The sequence below is a fragment of the Rhinichthys klamathensis genome, unplaced genomic scaffold (assembly GCF_029890125.1).
Source record: "Rhinichthys klamathensis goyatoka isolate OS25496 unplaced genomic scaffold, OSU_Roscu_1.1 h1tg000254l_1, whole genome shotgun sequence".
In the NCBI taxonomy this organism is placed as follows: domain Eukaryota; kingdom Metazoa; phylum Chordata; class Actinopteri; order Cypriniformes; family Leuciscidae; genus Rhinichthys; species Rhinichthys klamathensis.
In genome coordinates, this window is record NW_026606776.1 from 4,825,513 (window position 1) to 4,845,996 (window position 20,484).

Consider the following 20,484-nt stretch of genomic DNA (forward strand, 5'->3'; position numbering starts at 1 on the left):
AGTGAACAGGGGGATAAATAACAACGAGAATATTACCCATTAATTTAAATAAAAAAAAAAAACAGATCAGATTAAACAAATAATGTTGCACAGCAACCAAAATATTAACAATTTAAAAACTTCAAAACTTCAACGTAAGCTTATTCTGCTATAAACAGAATAAGCTTACGTGTATTCTTTTGAGCTAATATAAATTATAAGGCCTATTTGTTTGATTCACTTGCATTGATCTAGTCAGATATTTTTTTTCAGCTGCCTTCTCAAACTTTCACTGCAGCAGCAGTGTTTATTCCTGCTTTGTAAATGTATTTAATTTCATGATATTTTTCCTAATGATCTCTTAATCTCAGCGCAGAAGTGAATTGCGCCAGCTCTCTCGCGAGAAGTGAATCAAACTGACGCTCTCCATGTTTTGTGTGATTGGCTTTCAGGTGCACGTGCTTCAGAGTTAAATCGCAAACTCTGGATTAAACCTGAGTTGACAGAGACCGCTTATACCGAGCGTTGTGAGCCCGTTGAACCTGATCCAAACCAGGCTGGATTTATTTGAATTTGTCAACTCTAAACTTACCCTGAAACTCAGAGTTTGTGCAACAGGCATTAAAGCAAACCACCAAACCAAACACAGCTGATACAAGATACAGGAGCTGAACTGTGGAATGAACAGCAGGTTACAGCCTAAAAAGAAGATGCCGAAGACCACGGTGAGCGCGAGAACTGACTGCCGCTCTATTAAGCAGATAAACACGAACAATCCCGCAGTTGTAAACACCATCTCACAGAAAATATGGTTCATCTTTATCTTGAGATTTGAGGCAAAGGGGAACTTACGTCTGGATTGCTTTGCAGATCTCCTCCGGGCTCTTCCCTGCCTTGCGGAGTGTGATGGCGAGGTTTTTGGCTCTGTTGGCCTCCAGAAGAGATACTTTATTGGGGCCCTTTTGAGGAGCCTTCTGCTTTTGCATCGTCATGTCAACAGCAGGGCCCTGGGCTTTGGTCTTAAACATTTCCTCAAACTCATCCACGTTCAAATCCTACAAACCAAAGCATTCTATTAAAGAGCTGTCCACAGCACTCCTTGGATGGACCCACCAAAAATGCAAACCTCATGAAAGTCAACACAGAAAAAAGAAATTGACTGCAAGGACGTTCCCTGATTCACTGTGCCAGTTATTTCAAATAAAAATGTTTCAATATTTTATCAAAATGTACTTGCTCCGCCTCTAAAATGACTCCAAGCACCAATTCTTATTTTACTAAATAAAATCCCCATTAAACCTACTGTTTCACCTGGAAATTCGTCAGATTATTGAAGTACATCAAGTTGCGAAAGGCATTTTAGTAAGTCGTTGTTTGTCATTTCAGTGGCAATGGTTAAAGAATGTACTTTTAAAAAACGAGTTGAAACTAAACTGAGCATCTACCTATTATTTAGAAGTAACTCAAACAGAAATATGATACTGAAGTGGTATAATACATGCAGAGTTGATAGAGATTACACTTTTTACACATAAAGTGCTGTAGACAAATACCTCCAAGATCCTCTCATCATCGATTTCATTGAAGACAGTGCCGTTGATCTGATTTGGTTTCAGAGCCACCCAATTGAACACCGGCAAGCGGAACTTGGTTTTGATTGGCTTTTTAATTTTCACAGCTGCCAAGGAAGAAAAGAGGCCTGTGACTACCCAAGCATCTACTAACTATTCAATGAGATTAAAAATGAACGCAATCACAAGCATGGATGATAACATGTTAAGCAAAGACACACAACACACAATATGACTAGGGATGCAGCGAAATGAAAATTCTGGGCCGAAACCGAAAATTCTGGATGCACTTGGCCGAAAAACGAAACTAAAAATGTATTTCTTATTTTTTGTATAATTGTATTATTGTTAGACTTTTAAATTAAATGCAATCATTTGACTGAATCTAAAGAAAAAAAAACTACAAGCCAATAAAATAAATTGATTTAAAGTTACACAAAATTGAAAGAAAATAGCCCTATATTAAAATAATATTAAATATCAATATATTATTCTTCATTCAGTTCTATGCAACATAATCAGATTTTTGACCAATTATCAAAATAAAGTACAGTCCTACAGAGCTATTATTATCAGAGCATGTGAACAGATAGCAGGGAGCGGATCAGAGGGTAGCGTCACTTTACCAGCGTTGCCCAGCATGTTACAGCATATTTTTACTGGGCTATTGCAAACAGAAACAAGTTTACTACAGATAATTTTCATGTCGGCACGTTATTTGAGCGGACTTTTTGAGTGTGATTTGTACATGAGTGGAGTTTTTGGGCCGTGAGCAACAGAGCAGAGAGCGCAGCACACACACACACACACACACGGAACGGAAAAGCGGAGCCGCTCGCAAAGTTACGAAACATGCTGACCGCTGAATACGGAGGGGCGGGGCGGCATATTTTCGGGCTTTTTTCTCTTTTGGCCAAAAAAACGAAAATGCCATTTTCGGCCGATAACTTTCGGTGCATCCCTAGACTAGACAGCAAATGGTGGCTATGACAAATTTCAGGAAACCTACAGAAGAGCTTGATTGGTCCATCTTTGAGGGCAGGAGAAAAAGAGAGTAGATAAAAACAAATGTTTAGAGAGTTGTAAATGACAAAAGTCTAGAAAGAGAAAGCAGAAAATGCTTATTCCACAAAAGATTGGACAATTACACTACCAGTCAAAAGTTTAGAATAATTAAGTTTTTTGTATAAAGTATTTTTGAAAGAAGTCTCTAATGCTCACCACCAAGTCTCATTTATTTGATCAAAAATACAGTAAAATTAATAAGTAACTGTGAAATATTAATATCATTTAAAATAACAGTGTCCTATTTTAAAATGTAATTTATTCGTGTGACCGTAAAGCTGAATTTTCAGCATCATTACTCCAGTCTTTAATGTCACACGACCCTTCAGAAATAATTTTAACATGCTGATTAGTGCTCAATTATTATTGGCGCTCAATTATTAATTATTGACTGGTGGAGCATTTAAGGAAACAAATAAAATCACTTTACAATAAGGTTCCATTTGTTAACATTCGTAAACTACATTATTTAACATGTACTAACAATGAAAAATATCATATAATAAAAAAATAATATTATCGCAGTTACTGTTATTTTAACATTTACTAATACATTATTAAAATCAAAAGTTTTATCCGTTGATATTATTTAATGAACCTAAACTGACAAACTAATAATGAACAGTTGTATTTTTACCTTAACAAAAATTAATACATACTGTAACATATGTATTGCTCCTTGTTAGTTAAAGCATTATCTAACGTGTTACCGAAAAAATATGATTCAAAGCAGACAAAAAATAAATAAAATCATAAATCTGCAATGACCTCCACACTGAAACACTCACGTACACATACACACATACCTGTCAATCCAGAGTTGAATATGACAGTGGGAGTGCCGCAGCCTGGGAGAGGAGGAGCACAAGGAGGGGGAGGTGGAGGTAAGGGAGCAGAGATCTCGATCGAATGCCCAGGAGGTGGAGGTGGTGGAGGAGGAGGAGGAGGAGGAGGAGGCGGTGCGAGAGCAGCTGATGACTCGTTAGAAACTACAGGAAAAGAAGAGAGAGTGTTGGCCACTAACAATAAAATAATTAACTGAGGACAACAAGCTTGAGCACGCTTCTGTAACAAAGAATGAGTAATTAGAAGAGATTGAATTATAATCGGTTTGGATATTTACACGTTTCTTTAAACAAGTGCGCCCACAAACTAACAATGTTTGCTGGCACAGTCATTATGCAGCTCTGTTGAATCACTGGTTGCAAACACATTGCTCAGCAAAAGCAGGGTAATAGAGTCAGTGCTCGAAGTGGGATGGGATTTCAACCGAGGGGGACACGACATTAATTGTTCATAAACATAGACTGTAAAAAAAAGACAAGACGACGTGTGTCAACTCCACGTTTTGGCTTCACTTTTCAGGCTTGTCCATGAACAATTCATCAAAAAATTGGCCTAAGAAAGTGTTGTTTTTTTATTATTGTTTAAATTGTTAGTTTTATATAAATGCATATTTATATGGATGCATTAAACTGACCAAAAGTGACATTAAACATAATTTCACCAAATATTGTTTTCTTAACTCTTCTGAAATTAAAACATTAGTACTGTGTTGTTTAAAAATGGATATGAACTTTTCTTTGCATTGCCCGAGAACTAAAAACATTGCATCTTTTTTTATTTTGACCAATTAAAATGACAATATTTTATTTGAAATTTGGAAGAAATGTCATCAGTAGTTTATTGAATGAATCAAAAATGTTGATTTTATTCAAACACACACCTATGAATAGTAAGTCCAAAGAAACTGACCATTTTGCAGTGGTCTGATTTTTTTCAAGAGCTTTGTTTATATGGTTGTAGCAATCATTTGTTAGAAAAAAAAAAGCGGTAACACTTTAGGGTCCAATTCTCACTGCATATTACTAGGATATTGGCTGTTTATTAGTTCTTATAAAGCACATATTAATGCCTTATTCTACATGACCATATTCTACATCCTTAATCGTACCCTATACCTAAACTTAATTATTGCTTATTAATAGTTAATAAAGTAGTTAAGAGTTTATTGAGGCAAAAGTCATTGTTAGTTGTGATTAGTGACTCTAATCTAAAGTGTGACCAAAAAAGCATTCAGAAATTGCATATCAGTTATTGGACACATCAATACAAAAATCGGTCGATCTCTGTTTAATAGTCATTTAAACATTTAGTTCTCAGGACCCGTAACTTTAAGCAACGCCACTGTTTGAACCCAGGACCTTTGACCATTAAGGCATAAAAAAAAAAAAAGTTTGGTTCTGGTTTGTTGTCAGTTGAGGTCATGGGTCGGTAGGGATTTTTTTTTTTTTTTTTTTTTTTTTTTTTTTTTTTTAGTGGCAGCAGCAAGGGATAGGTAGGGAAATTATTCAGGGCTCGACCTTAAGCCTTTTCATATGCTTGCCCTCCAAACAAGTAAATCTGTCATTCAAAAGTTGCTTGTCCGGATTTTTTAAAATTTTTAAATGTATTTATTCTGAAGCAATGTTCTCATCAGTGTTCAATCAGCTTTGATATTTAAATTGGCATATTGTAATATCTGCACCTTTGAAGGGCATCCCCTCCCCCAATCTTATTAAATGCCCTATAGTGTCGTCTTATTCTAAATAATTGAATTTATTGATCAAATTTAGGAATTTAAAATGAAAGATCAAGCATACTGTTACCCTAGATAGGGCTGATCAAATTAAATAATTTACACTGAAAAATTACAATTGCATAAAATAATGTTATGAAATTGATTTAAATGTACAAATAAGAAACATCGGAAAGAAGTATACTAGGCTACTTATAAACATAACACTAAACTGCCAATAGGTGGCGGCAGGCGGCCGTATTAATGAGTGAGTCATTGATTCATTAATTCAAACGATTCGTTTAAACGGTTGATTCATTCAAGAATGAGACAGATGAAATGAATGGGTCATTGAATCTTTGACTCAACCGATTCGGTCAAAATGCTGAATCATTCAGTAATGAAAACAGGTTGAGTGTTCCTGTGCCGTGGTTCTGCTGTGATTTTTGTTTGGAACTATTTTCGCTGCAGCAACAGAACAAAAACAGCCAATATTGCATCTAAAATGTAAGTGACTTGATTTTAACTGTTTATTGAACTGTTGTAGGAAATCAATGTCACATTTTCAATCGTGATATGGTATTCAGGAAAAATAATTGAGGCTGCTTAACACATATGTTAAAATATAGAAACTCCACATTTAGATTTTTTAGAGGCAGTATGTTGTTAACCTGTGTGTGTGCTGCGCTCATGTGTGTAGATTTCTCCTCGAGAGGCTGCGCGAGCGTCAACAGCGCACCTCACCGTCAGCAGGCTAATACATTTATTATCCACAATCGATCGCAACTTACAATAAATGTAATAAAATCAGAATCATTCTCTCGGTTTAGTGATTCCCTAGTTATTTTTTTGTTTGTTATTTATGTTCTAATCAGGCTACTTGTCCGTTCGGGCAAGTAAAATTCTCTTTTACTTGTCCTTCAAAAATCCATTTGTCCCGGACAAGTTAGACGGGCTCTGGAGATACGAAGCGCGGCAGGTTAGAGCGTTTTGGATTGCATAAAATAATAAAAGAAACGAACAAATACATGGCGAAATAAGTGGTAGACAGCAGAAGAGGGTATTGGGATTTGGGATGATTTTTAATGAAACTTGGGAGGCGGATGGAGGTTACTCTGTAATGTGGTGTGTGCGTGCCTATGAATGCATGCATTTGATTTGTATGTGTGCGTATATGAATAAAAGTGTCCTTAATGACAAAAAAAATACTTGTATATGTATTATAGTTCAGTTTGACGAACGATGTGTGAACGACCATGTAGCTGCCTCGTTTGTTTTGCTGGAGGACAGGCATCTTGCATCGCGTGCTGTACAAAAACGTAAATTATAGTTCGCCTCAGTTTTTTATTTGTGTATTTAGGCTATTTAATTTTTATTATTTCTTCCCCAAGCTCATAAAATAAATTTGGGTCGCACATAAATTGACAGGGTCGGTCGGAAACCGGAACCAAACAAATTTTTTTTTTAAGCCTAAGCCTGGGACACACCAAACTGACTTCAAGGCTACACCATCCCCATTTAAAGACAATTATGGCATTCACATTGGGCAAAACTCATATTAATTATCTTTAGTTGTAGAAAGATGTGCTCTGAACTATTACTCACCAGAGGAACATGCCATTGGAGGCGGTGGAGGGGGAGGAGGAGGAGGTGTAGCCATTGCTCGAAGGGTGCCTGTCTGGGAAGTGCTGCCAGAGCTGTATGTTGCACAGGCTCCGGCCAGGGCCATGGCATCAGGGCAGGGAGAAAGAGCCATGGGTTGAGGAGGTGAAGGCAGCGGAGACACGTCTCCTTCCCCATCTCCCTCACCCCTCACCTGGATCTGGAGACTGCCTCGGCGCTCTAGCTCATTGATTTTCTTCTCTAGCGTGGACTGCCTCTGAATGGTCTCGTCCTTCTCACGAACGATCCGCCGGAGCGTGTGAACTTGTGAGCTGGCGTCCCGGTACACAGTCTGGATTGCATGTGCACACACACACAAACAGAGAAATTAAGCAAGACAAAAAAATGCGTTAAAACATCCAATGTTATTAAACAAATTACTAAGTTTCCATAGTCATAATATTTATAGAAGTTCATGAAGTGTCAATCCATTATACGTTGAAATCTAATTACGTCCAATTGATCAACTAATACAGATTTCTATATTTATGAAATTTAAATATACAAACATGACTATATAGATGAGTTTGGCTGCTGTGTTGTTACGTTATTGGTAACCAAAATTAAACCAATTAAAAATTGTATGTTTTACACAAAATAAAGCTGAAATAAAATAGAATATAAATATTAGATGACAAACTTGAAAAAAAATGTAAGTATTGCCTTGACAACTTGCTGAAACAAAAAAAATTTAAGTACTAAACTACTAAAATTAAATAGAATATTTTAAAAACAATTAAAATGACAAAATTACTAAAACTTGAAACCTGAAAAAATACAAATAAAAGGTAATTCAAAATATTATTAAATACTATGGTAATACTTTACAATAAGGTTCATTAGTTAACATTACTTAATGTATCAACAAACATGAACTAAGAATGAACAATACATTTGTTACAGTATTTATTAATCTTTGTTAATATTAGTTAATACAAATGTTCATTGTTTGTTCATGTTAGTTCACAGTGCATTATCTAATGTTAACAAATACAACCTTTGATTTTAATAAAGTATTAGTAAATGTTGAAATTAATATTAATTAATATGAATAAATGCTGAACTATTGTTCATTCTTAGTTCATGTTAACTAAGGTGGTTAATGAATGTTAACTAATGAACCTTATTGTAAAGTGTTACCAATATTATAATAGTACATAAATAATACTAATCTAACACTGACTTGCACTAAACAAATGGGTTAAATTGACAGCCCTGTTCGTCTAATTGTTTCAAATTATTCAATTTATTGATTTTGTGCAAAAGTAAAATGTAGTATCATGTTGACAGGTTGTTATAAACCATTTGATGAGATCCAAACTGGTGGTGTGATACTGACCCGGACGGCATCCAACTCCTTGTTCTTCTGCATCAACTGCTTCTCAAGCTCCACGATTTTAGACATGGCCTCATTCTCTGTTTCTAAGAGTTTGTCGCCCATCTGCCATCATGAAAAAGAGACCGAATGAGAGAGAGGAAAGATGCTGCAGCATTCAGGCTAAAGTTAGAAGACTTAAATACCAAAAATGACTCAAATGATGTGAATTAGGAATCAGTTCTGGAAAAGACAAAGAAAAGGGTGGTGGTGTTTGTGCTTTCGCTCACATGTGAGAGATTCTCCTCCAGTTCCTCCACACGTTCAAGGGCAGCGTTTTTGGTCTCTGCGTCTTCTAGAAGCGTCCCCACATCAAACAGGTTATCCAAGTATGCCTGGATCTGTACTTTGAGTTTATCACTTTCAGTGTGCTTCAGCCTCTGTGCACAAAAACACACCCCGGAGACATGAGTGTCTGAGTGAGCGTAAAGAGAATATACTTGAGCACTTTGATTAGTTTTATACCTCTAGATAGTCATCCAAAGCAAGCTTGGTGAAGTCGTACTGGAGGTGAACTCTGAAGTTCATGTCCTCTACTGAGTGCACCACAATATTGATGAACTGCATGCACGCCACCTGAGTCACGAACAGGGAATGATGATGAGATATGACATCAGTAGTAGTGAGAGCATGAAAGTTTAAAAGGCACTCCAGAGGACAGAGAAAGGACTCTGTAATATAGACCCACCATGAAATCAATATTGTTGTCTTCATTTTTGAAGTGTTCCATCAATTTCTCAAACCTTTGGGATTCCGAGCAAACCTGAGAAACACAAAACACAAGTTATATTTTAATAACACACGGGAAACATTCAATTCTGACAGTTTGCTAGCTTTCTTTTAAATAGTTTTGTAGAAGTTCCGTCTTAAACCCTATGATTAATTAAATCTATAATGTTCATTTTATAATAATCACACAGTAATTTCCATTGTTTTTATTGCGAAAATGCAATTATTGAAGCTCAACAACTGAAATGCTGCTGCCAAACCCAATAATTAAACATTATTTTGTTGTCTTGAATTAATTAATTAACTACATAAAATGCATCAGATTAATTGATTAAATATTTGACTATTTCAATACGATGGCTACGGTTATTATGAAGGGGAAAAAAACGATTCGAATGTGCATCAGAGTGAAGTATATGTAATGCATAAATTATGGTAGAATATCCTGTCTTACCTCTTTGAAATGATCAAAAGCAGCTAGGATAATCTCATGTCCACCTCTGACCAAACACACAGCAGCTAGCAGCTCCAGAACCAGGGCTTTGGTCCTGCACAATAGAGACAAAAGGACATTTACATCAAGAAACCAAACCTGCACAAAATACTTTGTGCTACAAACTCTGATTAAAACATTCCAAGGAAAAATGTAAGACTCCAAATACAACCAATCAAGAAATCTCCAAGGGGCAGGTCAAGTGATCCTATTGGTTTTACGGTTGGCAAATTACATTGGAATTAACCCACCTATACAAGGGACTATTCATAGACGTTTTATTTAACGGCTTTGAAGGATTGTGTATCACAGTCTTTGGGAACAGTCTCAGTTGCAAACTGTTATCTCCTATTGACCTTAATCAGCACAAATGACAGACAATTCATCTATTTATAGCTAAAGTTTCCAAAGAACACCCCTTCCAAAAAAGGTCTTTGATCAAATGTAATAGCTTAACGGTTTGGATGAAAGCCTTGACAGATAAGAGGGTTCTCATCAACCATTTGAGAGGTTTAAACACAGAAACTGGAGAAATGTTTGAGGGCAATGATGAAGTCTTCAAATATATACGGGTTAATAGAAACCAGTACATACTTGGGTGTGTGTGTGTGTGTGTGTGTGGTGTTACCTGGGATTTTTGTTGTTAAGGCTCAGAGCAATTTCATTGACAGCATGGGGGTGGGACATGACCATGTTGAAACCATACTTCAGACAGAGTGTGTGATATAGACAAGGGGAAAACAAAAAGAGATTCAAATACCTTTGAAAAACCAGCTGAACAAAATTAAATACTTTCATAATCTGCTTACCTGGTAGTTCATAATAGCTCTGAGACACATGATGCAGACATGAACGTCATCTTTTTTACACACCAAACGGGAGTTCTTCAGAGTTCTGCGACTGGGCAAAGTATTAGACCTGAGATTGCAATAACACATTAAGGGCTGTCTTGTAAAAAAATCTGTTCCAATTTACAGAGTGAACACAAATGTGTTTGTTTGTGTGCGTCTACCTTAAGGAATGCCGTGTGGACCGTGGTATGCTGCTGCCGCTAACCGGTGATGGTAGATTACTGTCACCATGGAGATCTTCTATAGACCTGCTCCAGGGGGTATCTACGGAAATCTCACCTGTGGTGCTCTCTGTTACGTCTCCATCAAACCTGAGAGAGAATAAGAGTGTTGTTTAAAGCATAAACAATACACAAACTACGTGTTATTTTGGTTTCTCAAAAGTTCTACAAAACATTATGTCCTCCCAACTTCTCGTTGAGAAAGAATGCTTAGTTAAAGGAATTATTTGTTATCCGTCAAGGTAACAAATGACTTTTGTCTTCGAAATTTGTTGTATTTCACTGCTTAAATCACTTGAAGGGGGCATATATAAGGAAAACAACAATGGGCCTAAAATTGAACCTTGAAGCATACCATACTTTACAATTGTTTTGGCAGTTGTTCTTTAACGTACACACACACACATACACAGGGTATCAATCTGACAGGTAGGAACTAAACTAAACCAGGCCTGTTTATGAGTGCCAACAGGATGCTTAAGGCCGTTCAAGAGAGTGGTTCCATAGTAACCTAACCTAGCCTAGCCTAACCAGTCTTAATACAGTGACAATGTTTATGCAAGTGGCCCTTAGAGTTGCACAAGCATTACTTCAATTCCTTTTCCTTCACCTTAGGAGAGTGTTTCTCAGCTACAGTCCTGGGAACCTAACTACCACAGTAGCTATGTTTACATAGACCCCCGTTTGTGATCGGACTAGTAGCACAGTCGTAAAAAAAAAAAGAGTCATAATGTAACCACGACAATCAGAATTGGCCAAATTGGCTGTTTTTCCTGCTTGATATATATAAGCAGCACAACACACAGGTTCATGTGCTTGTCATCTTCTAATTAGGACCTGAAATAGATAAATAGAAGTCTGCTTTTTAAAAAGAAAGACAAGGAGGATGGTTAGTATGCGGCAACAGCAGAAAACTCTGTATATTTGTGCAGTGTGAGCATGTCAAAAGATCAAATCCGATTTGAAACTTGTCGCATATATATACACAAGTGCACATCAACCCCATATCTTTTTTGGGCGTACATGTAAACACTACGCTCAGATTCATCAATCGGAATGATTTCATGATCTCTGAATGAAACAAAAGGTGTCCATAAAAACATAGCTAGTGTTTTTGATGTCTCACTAAAAAAAACACCTGAATCAATTAATCAGTTTCTTAGTGTGTTGAATAAGGAGACATTCAGGGAGGTGGGTTCTGAGGACTGGAGTTGAGAAACAATGGAAGTAATGTTAGAGCTTCTAATAAAGAATGGATCAATAGTTCCCAGCCTACAGAATAAATGTAGCAGGATTAGTAGCGGACTATGGGGATTTAAACATAAGCCTGGATAAACAGATGAGTTTTAAGTCTAGAGTTTGTAGACACTAGGGCTCTAACGATATGTGATATGAAACCGAAATCGCGGTTTCAGAAAATCAGATCCACGAACGAACCTGTGTCGCGGTGTGAGAAGGCAGAATCGCGACACACCCCTTCCAACTCCCAGAGATATCCTTCCCGTCCAGATCCAATGCTACCATCTCTTTAAAGTACTATTAGTAGGGCTGTGCCGGTGAACTTGACAACCGCACCACCGCGGTGGCTGAGTATCGTTACAGCCCTAGTAGACACCCATGCCACATTTCAGTAGACCCTGTCATGCCTGGATTCAGCCCTGGCTCAGCATCAACCCACACTTGAACTTCAGCAATAATACATTTAACTACTTATTAACTGGCAAATATTATGAAAAATACTATGTGGCAAAATTAACGTTTATATATATTTTTAACCTGACATGGCATCTTAAAACTAATCATATCACAAGATTCTGAAATTATTCTAATTGTATTCTACCTTGCTTTCACACTGATCTCAAAATACACCTTACACATTCCCATCCATCAAACTCTGTCACTGCTAAGAGGCACTAATTTAATTCATCACTCCCATTCATTTGTCAGAAGCAACTGTGACCCAGCAGTGAGGTGAAAGGATTTCAGCAACAACAGTCGACTGTTGTGACAACCCCTACTTATTTCAAGGTGTTCTGAGATGGTAAGTGAGCAGTAAGCTTAAACCAAATATAAAAGTTAAAAGAAAACAAAAGACAGCAGTAAAGACAAAAACTGACTCAAATTAAGATTGACAAGAAAAAGGAACTACTTACGTTACAGCATACTGGGCAAAAGACAGGTACTCCACCAGCACATCAAGGCCTTTATTCTCCTCATTGAGAAACTCTCTCACCCACCTGTGAAGAACAAAACATTTTAATAACCTGTCCTTTTCCCAACTGAATTCCTCGAAAGCCTGAAAATGAACTTAATTGACTGGACTCACCCGATGTGATTGGTCCTAAGAGATATCTCCAGCTCTCTGAGCACCTGAGTTGACTCCTGAACTCGCCTCCTAAATTTCTGTGAAGAAATAGGAAGAGATGTCCATTTCTGAGCAAATATGTACTAAACTTGGGTGGACAGTTGTAAAAGCCAGTCGCAGTGTGAAACAATTTGCATACAAGTTTAAATGTGACACTTCTGGACTTATATGATGATCCCCTTTGTGAGGCAACCCTTTCCGAAAATATCAAGGCAGGTACATATTTTCATGTGTAAGACTCATTTGTAATGTGAAAAAATGTTAGCCTGGATGCCAGCTGAATTTAGCCCCGCCCACAACATTTGAGGTCATATTCTGACTAGAATCTGAGTATGACGATGTCAGGCTAGTTAAATATATTTAATTGTGTGTAAATTATTTACTTTGAATTTTTTCTTTTTTTTCCTTTTGTAAAATAAAAAAACGCTGCATTCTGAGAGCGAATTAGTTGAATTTTTAAGTAATTAAAAAGATTAAAGCACTGAAACCAGTTAATAAGTTATAAGTAATACATTTTTTAATTTCTAAAGGGTTATGTCAACTTATTAGGAAGTAAATATTTTACATTTATCTATTTTTTTTAATTGCTATATTTTATTAATTTGTTTTACATATTTTCTTGAGCTTGATGATATTGAAAATAATCTTTTTTACCCACCCAACAGTACTTTTACACATAGACTTAAAAGAAAACGTATCAATTTTTTGGAAAACTTTAGGTTATTTATTATTATTTTTAAAATGTATTCTAGAGATTAAAATTAACTAGATTAATCGTATTTTTTCGGTGATTAATCGCGATTAAAAATACGTTTTTAATATATTTTATAATGTAATTACTTCAGAGTTATCGGTAATGTAGAAACAACATAAAGACGTACTGTTTTATATACTTGTTTAATGGCATCTTTTCATAAATGAAGGCCAGTATTTCTGATATTAATACAACTACTGATGTCTCGATGGAAATTATTTGTTTTTAAACACCAATTATAGCCATTTAACATTACAGTGTAATTATGCAATACATTGCAATCCTGGCATCACGAATGAGTCAAGGCTCATACCTCTTTCCCTGTGATTTCTTGCACAGCATATACAGAAGAGAGACATAACTCTGATGTGCGTTTAAATACATCATTAACAACTTGTTGTCCAGTTCGGTTCCGTACACACTGCATTGAAATTTTGTATATGGGTTTGTCACTACCTGCATTTTTCAGGAGTTAATTTGGTTCTAGAATGCGGTTGTCACTCCTGTAAATTACTGAACTGTGTGAACAGAACAGGATTAAGCTCTAAAACTTTTGTTGCAGTGTGTACGTGCCCTTTTAAATTCAATAAGGGCTTCTGGATGGGACATTAAAATTAAGAGTTTGTGGTTTCTTCCATTACTTCTTCCATTAGATGCAGCTGTAAAATATGCAGGAGACATTTCTCTTTGTAGCTTTTGTCCTTCTGCATACACTCAGACTTATTTTGCATACATTTTTAATTCAAGGCATCTTTACACATCCACACGTCATACATGCTATCTGCAGTTTACTCAAAAACTTCCAAGTGCCTTGAAGGACACAATGATTATCATCCCTTGCAGAATTTTGGATACCAGGCCTAGATCTTTAAATCTCAGTGGTCTATTAATATGGCAGATGAGAAGACGTGGAGGCAGCGTGTGTAACATGAAGGAACTCACCTTCCTGGTAACGGCAGGGTCCAGAAAGCTTCTGAGCTTCTGAATGTATGTATGGGGAGGATTCTTCACTTGGAAGCGCTCCTGTTAAGACACACAAATGATGCTATATTTCTATTATTTATATTTAACACTCCTCATGAAGCAAGTTCAAACTTCAGCATAAAACATTTACTAAGCAAACCTCCTCTTCTGTTCAGTTAGCCTCTGATCTAATTCCCAATCATTCAACTCCTCATGGAGTCTCACTTGCACCCAATCACTTCTGAACCCCATTTCAGCCTCAAAATCATCATGGCAATCACTGAGATATGATCATTCATTCACTCTTTCACCTCGACAAACATTTCCAGAGTCGGCCATACTCTCCTTCTCTTACGTCAGTGTAGCCATGGTGACATGATAGGGTGGATGTAGAGAGAATGTATTAATAAAGAATCTGTTTACTTAGTGGTGCTGTTATGATAAAGGAACTTTCCACTGTGTATATACACTTCAGGATGATTACATATTCTGCACTCATTTTTAGCTTGGATCAATTTAAAGTGTTACAGACTTACAGGAACTGCAACAAAAATAACATTTTACCAACTTTACAAACATTGACATACATTTAAATATGCTTTCTGTTATTTAGTGACAGATAATAAAATAAGATATTTGGTTGATTGGAATCATTCTTGCAGTAAAGTATGCTAACAGGAATCAGAACTAAAGAAAGTGAGGGGTCTCCTCCTGGGGAGAGAAACAAGAGATCTCAAGTATATTCCAGTGGTTGTTTATATAATCGGTTGACCAGATCACAAGTGTCTCTTGACTTTTTCCATTGACTAAAAACCCAAGAAACCACAACAGAGCACTTAGTAGGACTAAAAAAGCTCTTGCCACAAAGGGTTCTTGTGATATCAAGATCACATTAAAAAATACAATTACACCGAACATTGTATACACATGGTAACTGGAATTTTGTTATAGACATATTATATTTTAAACTTTTCAAGTCAAAGTGGGTTTAGGGGGTCGTGTCATTTTTGAAATGGAACAGTTTATTGAACACAGACAAAATCTAAAAAATATGTTGTTTTTTTTGTTTTGTTTTGTTGAGTATCATATTTGGCATACATCAGGCTTTGATGGCTCATATAGTATGATATAAGAAAATATGAAGCTCGTAGAGGAGGGGGGTGGACGACACTTCAGAGCCAAAAAATAAGCAAATTGGTGCATTTTCTAATATTTGTATGGCCAAAATTAAGATGAAATTCTAATAGCTTGTAATGTAAATCAATGAGATCTTTATAGCAGACTACTTTCATGAAATGCATATAAATATCAGTTTTCACTCTGTATCTCCAAATAATGTCTCCGTAAGATGGATTCAAATGCTTAGTTTTTATTATCAAAGCTCTGTAGTTTTTATTACGGGGGCAAATGTACAAATAAACGTTCCCCAAGAGCCTGATGTATCATATTTGATACTCACATAAAAAATAAAAAAAATAAAGTAAACCTAAGTTGATGAAGTGTTCATCTTAAAATATTACTAACAATATAAAACTTAATCTTAACTTTAAAAAAAAATCAGTAAAGATTTCACAGCAAAAAAAAAAAAAATAATACAACCTTGAAAGAGGACTTTTTTTTTTTTTTTTGAATTATACCAAAAAAAACTTGAACTTGCAAAAAAAAAAAAAAAAAAAAAAAAAACATCAATCAGACGACAGAAGGCACGGTAGGTGTGTTACAGGTTTTTCAGCAAAGTTTTGCAAACATGTTGATAATTTAGAGGCCATAGAAAGTTGCGCATCAAATATAAGGCAGGCTTTATAGGGTTAATATTGGGTATAATCAATAATACAATTTTCTGTAAAAAAAAAAAGAAGGTTGCAACATGCTCTGACTATTAAGTAGGGGAGTAACGGATTGTGTACTTGATCTGTACGGACCAGGCCCCACGGTTCAGCTGGCATGCGATTCGCAAAATAATTGCAAAGTTTAACCATCATAGAGTGAAAGTTTATCATTTGCAGAGGTTTTGTTTGCCAATTTACACATTCAAGTAATTTTAAAACATTCCAACACAAGAAGAAGCGAAAGAGAACTCAATTCGGTACTTGCTCTTTTTTATTTGTGCGCACAGATTCCTCTTTCGCCTTGATCTCTTGGCGCTTAAACGGACATACACACAAAATGATGTCAAAATACCCATCTCGGCAAGTATTCTCGTAAACACAGTCGGTTATGTCTGAAGAGAACAAATCTGGTGTGTATCAGTACATTGGATCCGTGCATTCAGTCTTAAAGTGACAGCAGCCTATAAATACAGGCTGCTGTCCATGTCTTTAATGTTAATCACACAACAAAACAGCTTAACAAATATTTATCTATATTTAATTTACACAGTGAACACTATAGTGTTATTTTACATTTAATTATTACATTCCTGAACCTGAATACTACAGTTAGACCTTTATTTGTAACTTAGCTATATTGTATCTATCTATGCTTGTAATTAGTGTAGTTTTTTTACTGACTGTTCACTTGTCTTTAGTAATGTTTGAACTTGAGTTAAGCTGTTAGTTTTGGCTATGGTATCAAAGTACTTGAAGTGTGCTTTAAGTAATGAATGAAAAGCAAAGTTACACTGCTCCCTCACCCCCATTTGAATTGTTTGCTTATCCGAAAAATGTTGTACCTCAAAAACTGTAATGATCCGAATGATGTGTTTTGTGATCCGTTACTACTATTAAGATGTGGTTATATAACGGTTATATAAAATTGCTTTCTGGCTTTTTAGAGACTCATTATGCAGAATGCATGGAAGCAGACTCTCTCACCTGATCACATATCAGCTCCCATTTTTTTTCATTGTCATACTGTCTAAGAAGCCTCACTTTATCCGGAGGAAGGTTCATAGAGTTCTGAGGAAGAAAGAGAGAGGAGTTAACATTCTTCTTTGTCATGCATGGAAAGTTATTCTTTGCATACCATGCTCATCAAAAACACCTGAGACACCATGGATTGTTCTTTACAAGTTGTTCAAAAACAAAAAGTCAAAAGCAGTGGATAACTCGTTTACAATTTTGTCCAATCCGTCTAAACAGTTTAAATATCTCCAGAACAGAAACATTTATTCTCTGCAACTTCATACAGAATATCATGAGCATAAAAAAAAGGAAAGAATTTAATCAAAATGCCAGTGCCTTCTTCAGACTTGTAGATTTTTGAAAAGGATACCCAGTATGAGAGGGCCTTTCACACCAGGTAGTTATAGGAGCTCAGTTATAGAAACTAGCCACTAGGTCGGTCCCCTGAGAACTAAATTTTCCCGGTTGCATTTGTAGCGCCAGTAGAATCTCTAAAGTGATGTAAACCGCTAGACGGCGACATCATTTAAGCGCGGCATTCAACAACGTCAACATCTGGTGGACAAGAGGACTCCATGATCAGTTGAGATGTGCCTGGACTTTTGGGGTTGGTTCAACCATCGCTGATTTCCATGTTTGTGGAGTAAGTATATATAGACTAAGTGTTTACATGGCTTTTAAAATCGTATGGCATGCGTTTGGACCATAAACTTACACTTACATCACTGGCAGTTCCTATTGTGCTGGGTTATACCCTACTCTCGAGTAGGAGCTAATTTGGTCTCCCTAAAAGACATTCCTATAACTAATATCATTCCCAGTATGCCAAACACTCCAAATAGCTGGTACATCTGCAATAGTTATAGGAACTATAAACACCCCTATATTTTCTATCCACCATAACAATTTGAGAAAAATGTCTTCTTAGTGGTTTATACATGCATGTTACACACTTGGTCCATACACTTATTTTGTACAAATATTAAGTAATATAATGGATTGATAGCATCAGTTTAATTGATTGCATGAACTTAAATTACATTTAAATTAATTTAATTGAGTCCATCAAAGATAACCAACTGAAACTAAGTTCATCATGTCTTTTTCTTTCTTTTTACATTGTTCTTCTATTTGGGAAAAATAGCCCAAGTTCGACTAGATGATAATGAGAGAATAGCTGATTCCAGTGGAAATCAAAGAGTCTGAGCATCAAATGACAACACAAGAGCAACGCACAACATCTGGAAGAGGGCGAAGAGACTTGGGCGGCAAAAGTCAACTCTATTGGGACAGAATTTGTGATGCAAATCTGTGAAAACGAGGCAGCATTAACCGATTTGCATTCACTTCCCCTGCTCCATTTCTCCTCTCACAGACACGCCTACACACATGCACGATGCACACACAGCAAGAAGCACTATGCTGATTTACAGACTTTTGACTTGGACTCTCAATGCACTGATTAGATCTGGACTGTTCTGAGGGAAGGTCTCTAATGTAAGCAAACGACATGTGTCTGTTTGGAAGACAATGAGTAAATCAAATCAGGGAGATAAGTAACAGATGACCAATTTCTAAGTGCATTGATTAAAGACCCTTGAGAACCTCACATGTAAAGCCTGTCAAAAGAATGCGGTTTTGAGTAGTCACATTAATCAAATCACTGTAGATACAGACATGAACAGAACCAGCTAATATTAAAGGGAAAACAGGTCATGATCAAAGTCAAAGGTAGCCTACACTTTATTGATCTCAGAGGGGAAATATGGGGGTCTCTGAGGGGAAATGTGTACCACTCCTCCAAATGTTATTTTAATAGACTGCAAGCTGGATTCTGACGAGAGAATTATATCACAGAATAGATAGCATGCATGTCCCTGGAGACATTATCTTGAAGAGCCATTCATGACAAACTGATTTATTTCAGACCCCATCACAGACAACAATCAGACAGGTTGTGCCAATGGATGAAATACCATGTTAACACTGTGGCTCTATCTGTATATAAATAAGTGCGAGTAGGCCACTTTTCATTCCACACGGGTCCTAGTACCTAAAAGCAATCCTATTTAAAAGCAAATGCAGGGAATACGGTGGCCTACAGAGCACGCTGCGATGACTGGATTAAGGGCAGACTCCTTGAATCACTCCTTGAAGCATAATCACAGCAATATAAAAGAACGAGTCCAAGCTCACAATTCTGATGACGCATAAAACAGACCAAAAAACCCAAAGGATTCCACAATAAAGGGCCGCGCGCGCCTGTAATTAGTAGCTATCATGCACGCGCAAACAGCATCAAAGCATTGCACACTGCCAACCGCACACAATAGAGGCGTGTGTGCTGGCGTGAGCTGCCAGCTTCCATACTAGTTGTGCACATGACACGATTACATAGATATATGCCTTTTCTCAATTTCAGGATAGGAAAGAATATTACCAGTGCGATTGCAAATCTCTCCTCCAGTTCGGCCGGGTCCGGCATGGGCAGTTTAGGGGGTTTGTTGCCCCTCGCCCTGAAATCTGTGAGCTGAGCATCCATACTTTCAGCGTTCCCCATGTTTTTTTGTTTTTTTTTGTCTGATGCCCAGCGACGGTAAACCCGTTCGAAAAACGTATTCAGCTCCCAAATGTAATAAAGAGGTAAACAAAAAAAGCAACCAAAAAGATAAGCAGGCTTTATAGGTGACTAGACACAATCTCCATCGATGTAAACACGCAGAGCTCAGTATCAGATGAGAGACTTCGACAATAGCATCCCTACATTGTTAATCCGTATCTGTCGGGCCCTCTGCTCATTTTTTTGGGAGCTGTTGAGCATCGTTCACTCAACAGCAGCGGGTCTGAAGCTGGGCGCATTTATCTGTATCATGCACAATAAACGCACCGCTGGAGGTTTGCGGCATGATAACGCGCATGGCTCGGACTCAGGCAGGCCAGTTAATCCGCGCTGTGTGGATGATAACAGACGTACTTCGACAAAACGCAAACTCCCCCATTCAATCCCCGACACAATGAAGCCTTTCAGCACCAATCCCCCGCTGGGGAGTGCCAAA

At 36.9% G+C, this 20,484-nt stretch overlaps 1 protein-coding gene across 4 annotated transcripts in view; it reads right to left on the reverse strand.

Annotated features, from left to right (window-relative positions):
- The window catches only part of fmnl2b (formin-like 2b), a 30,026-nt gene extending 9,542 nt beyond the window's left edge, over positions 1 to 20,484 (reverse strand). The window contains exons 1-18 of one of the 4 annotated variants that reach the window (XM_056266916.1): positions 19,869 to 20,484; positions 17,399 to 17,482; positions 14,565 to 14,645; positions 12,830 to 12,906; positions 12,657 to 12,740; positions 10,444 to 10,593; positions 10,241 to 10,349; positions 10,060 to 10,136; positions 9,393 to 9,486; positions 8,898 to 8,972; positions 8,675 to 8,785; positions 8,440 to 8,589; positions 8,174 to 8,275; positions 6,778 to 7,126; positions 3,422 to 3,604; positions 2,560 to 2,580; positions 1,533 to 1,657; positions 832 to 1,034 (exon numbers count right to left, since the gene is read on the reverse strand). In XM_056266916.1, coding sequence (XP_056122891.1) covers positions 832 to 1,034; positions 1,533 to 1,657; positions 2,560 to 2,580; positions 3,422 to 3,604; positions 6,778 to 7,126; positions 8,174 to 8,275; positions 8,440 to 8,589; positions 8,675 to 8,785; positions 8,898 to 8,972; positions 9,393 to 9,486; positions 10,060 to 10,136; positions 10,241 to 10,349; positions 10,444 to 10,593; positions 12,657 to 12,740; positions 12,830 to 12,906; positions 14,565 to 14,645; positions 17,399 to 17,482; positions 19,869 to 19,988 — 2,195 coding nt within the window. In that variant the 5' untranslated portion in view covers positions 19,989 to 20,484. The remainder of the gene's footprint in view (positions 1 to 831; positions 1,035 to 1,532; positions 1,658 to 2,559; positions 2,581 to 3,421; positions 3,605 to 6,777; positions 7,127 to 8,173; positions 8,276 to 8,439; positions 8,590 to 8,674; positions 8,786 to 8,897; positions 8,973 to 9,392; positions 9,487 to 10,059; positions 10,137 to 10,240; positions 10,350 to 10,443; positions 10,594 to 12,656; positions 12,741 to 12,829; positions 12,907 to 14,564; positions 14,646 to 17,398; positions 17,483 to 19,868) is intronic. The other 3 variants (XM_056266917.1, XM_056266918.1, XM_056266919.1) reach the window with 3 other exon arrangements.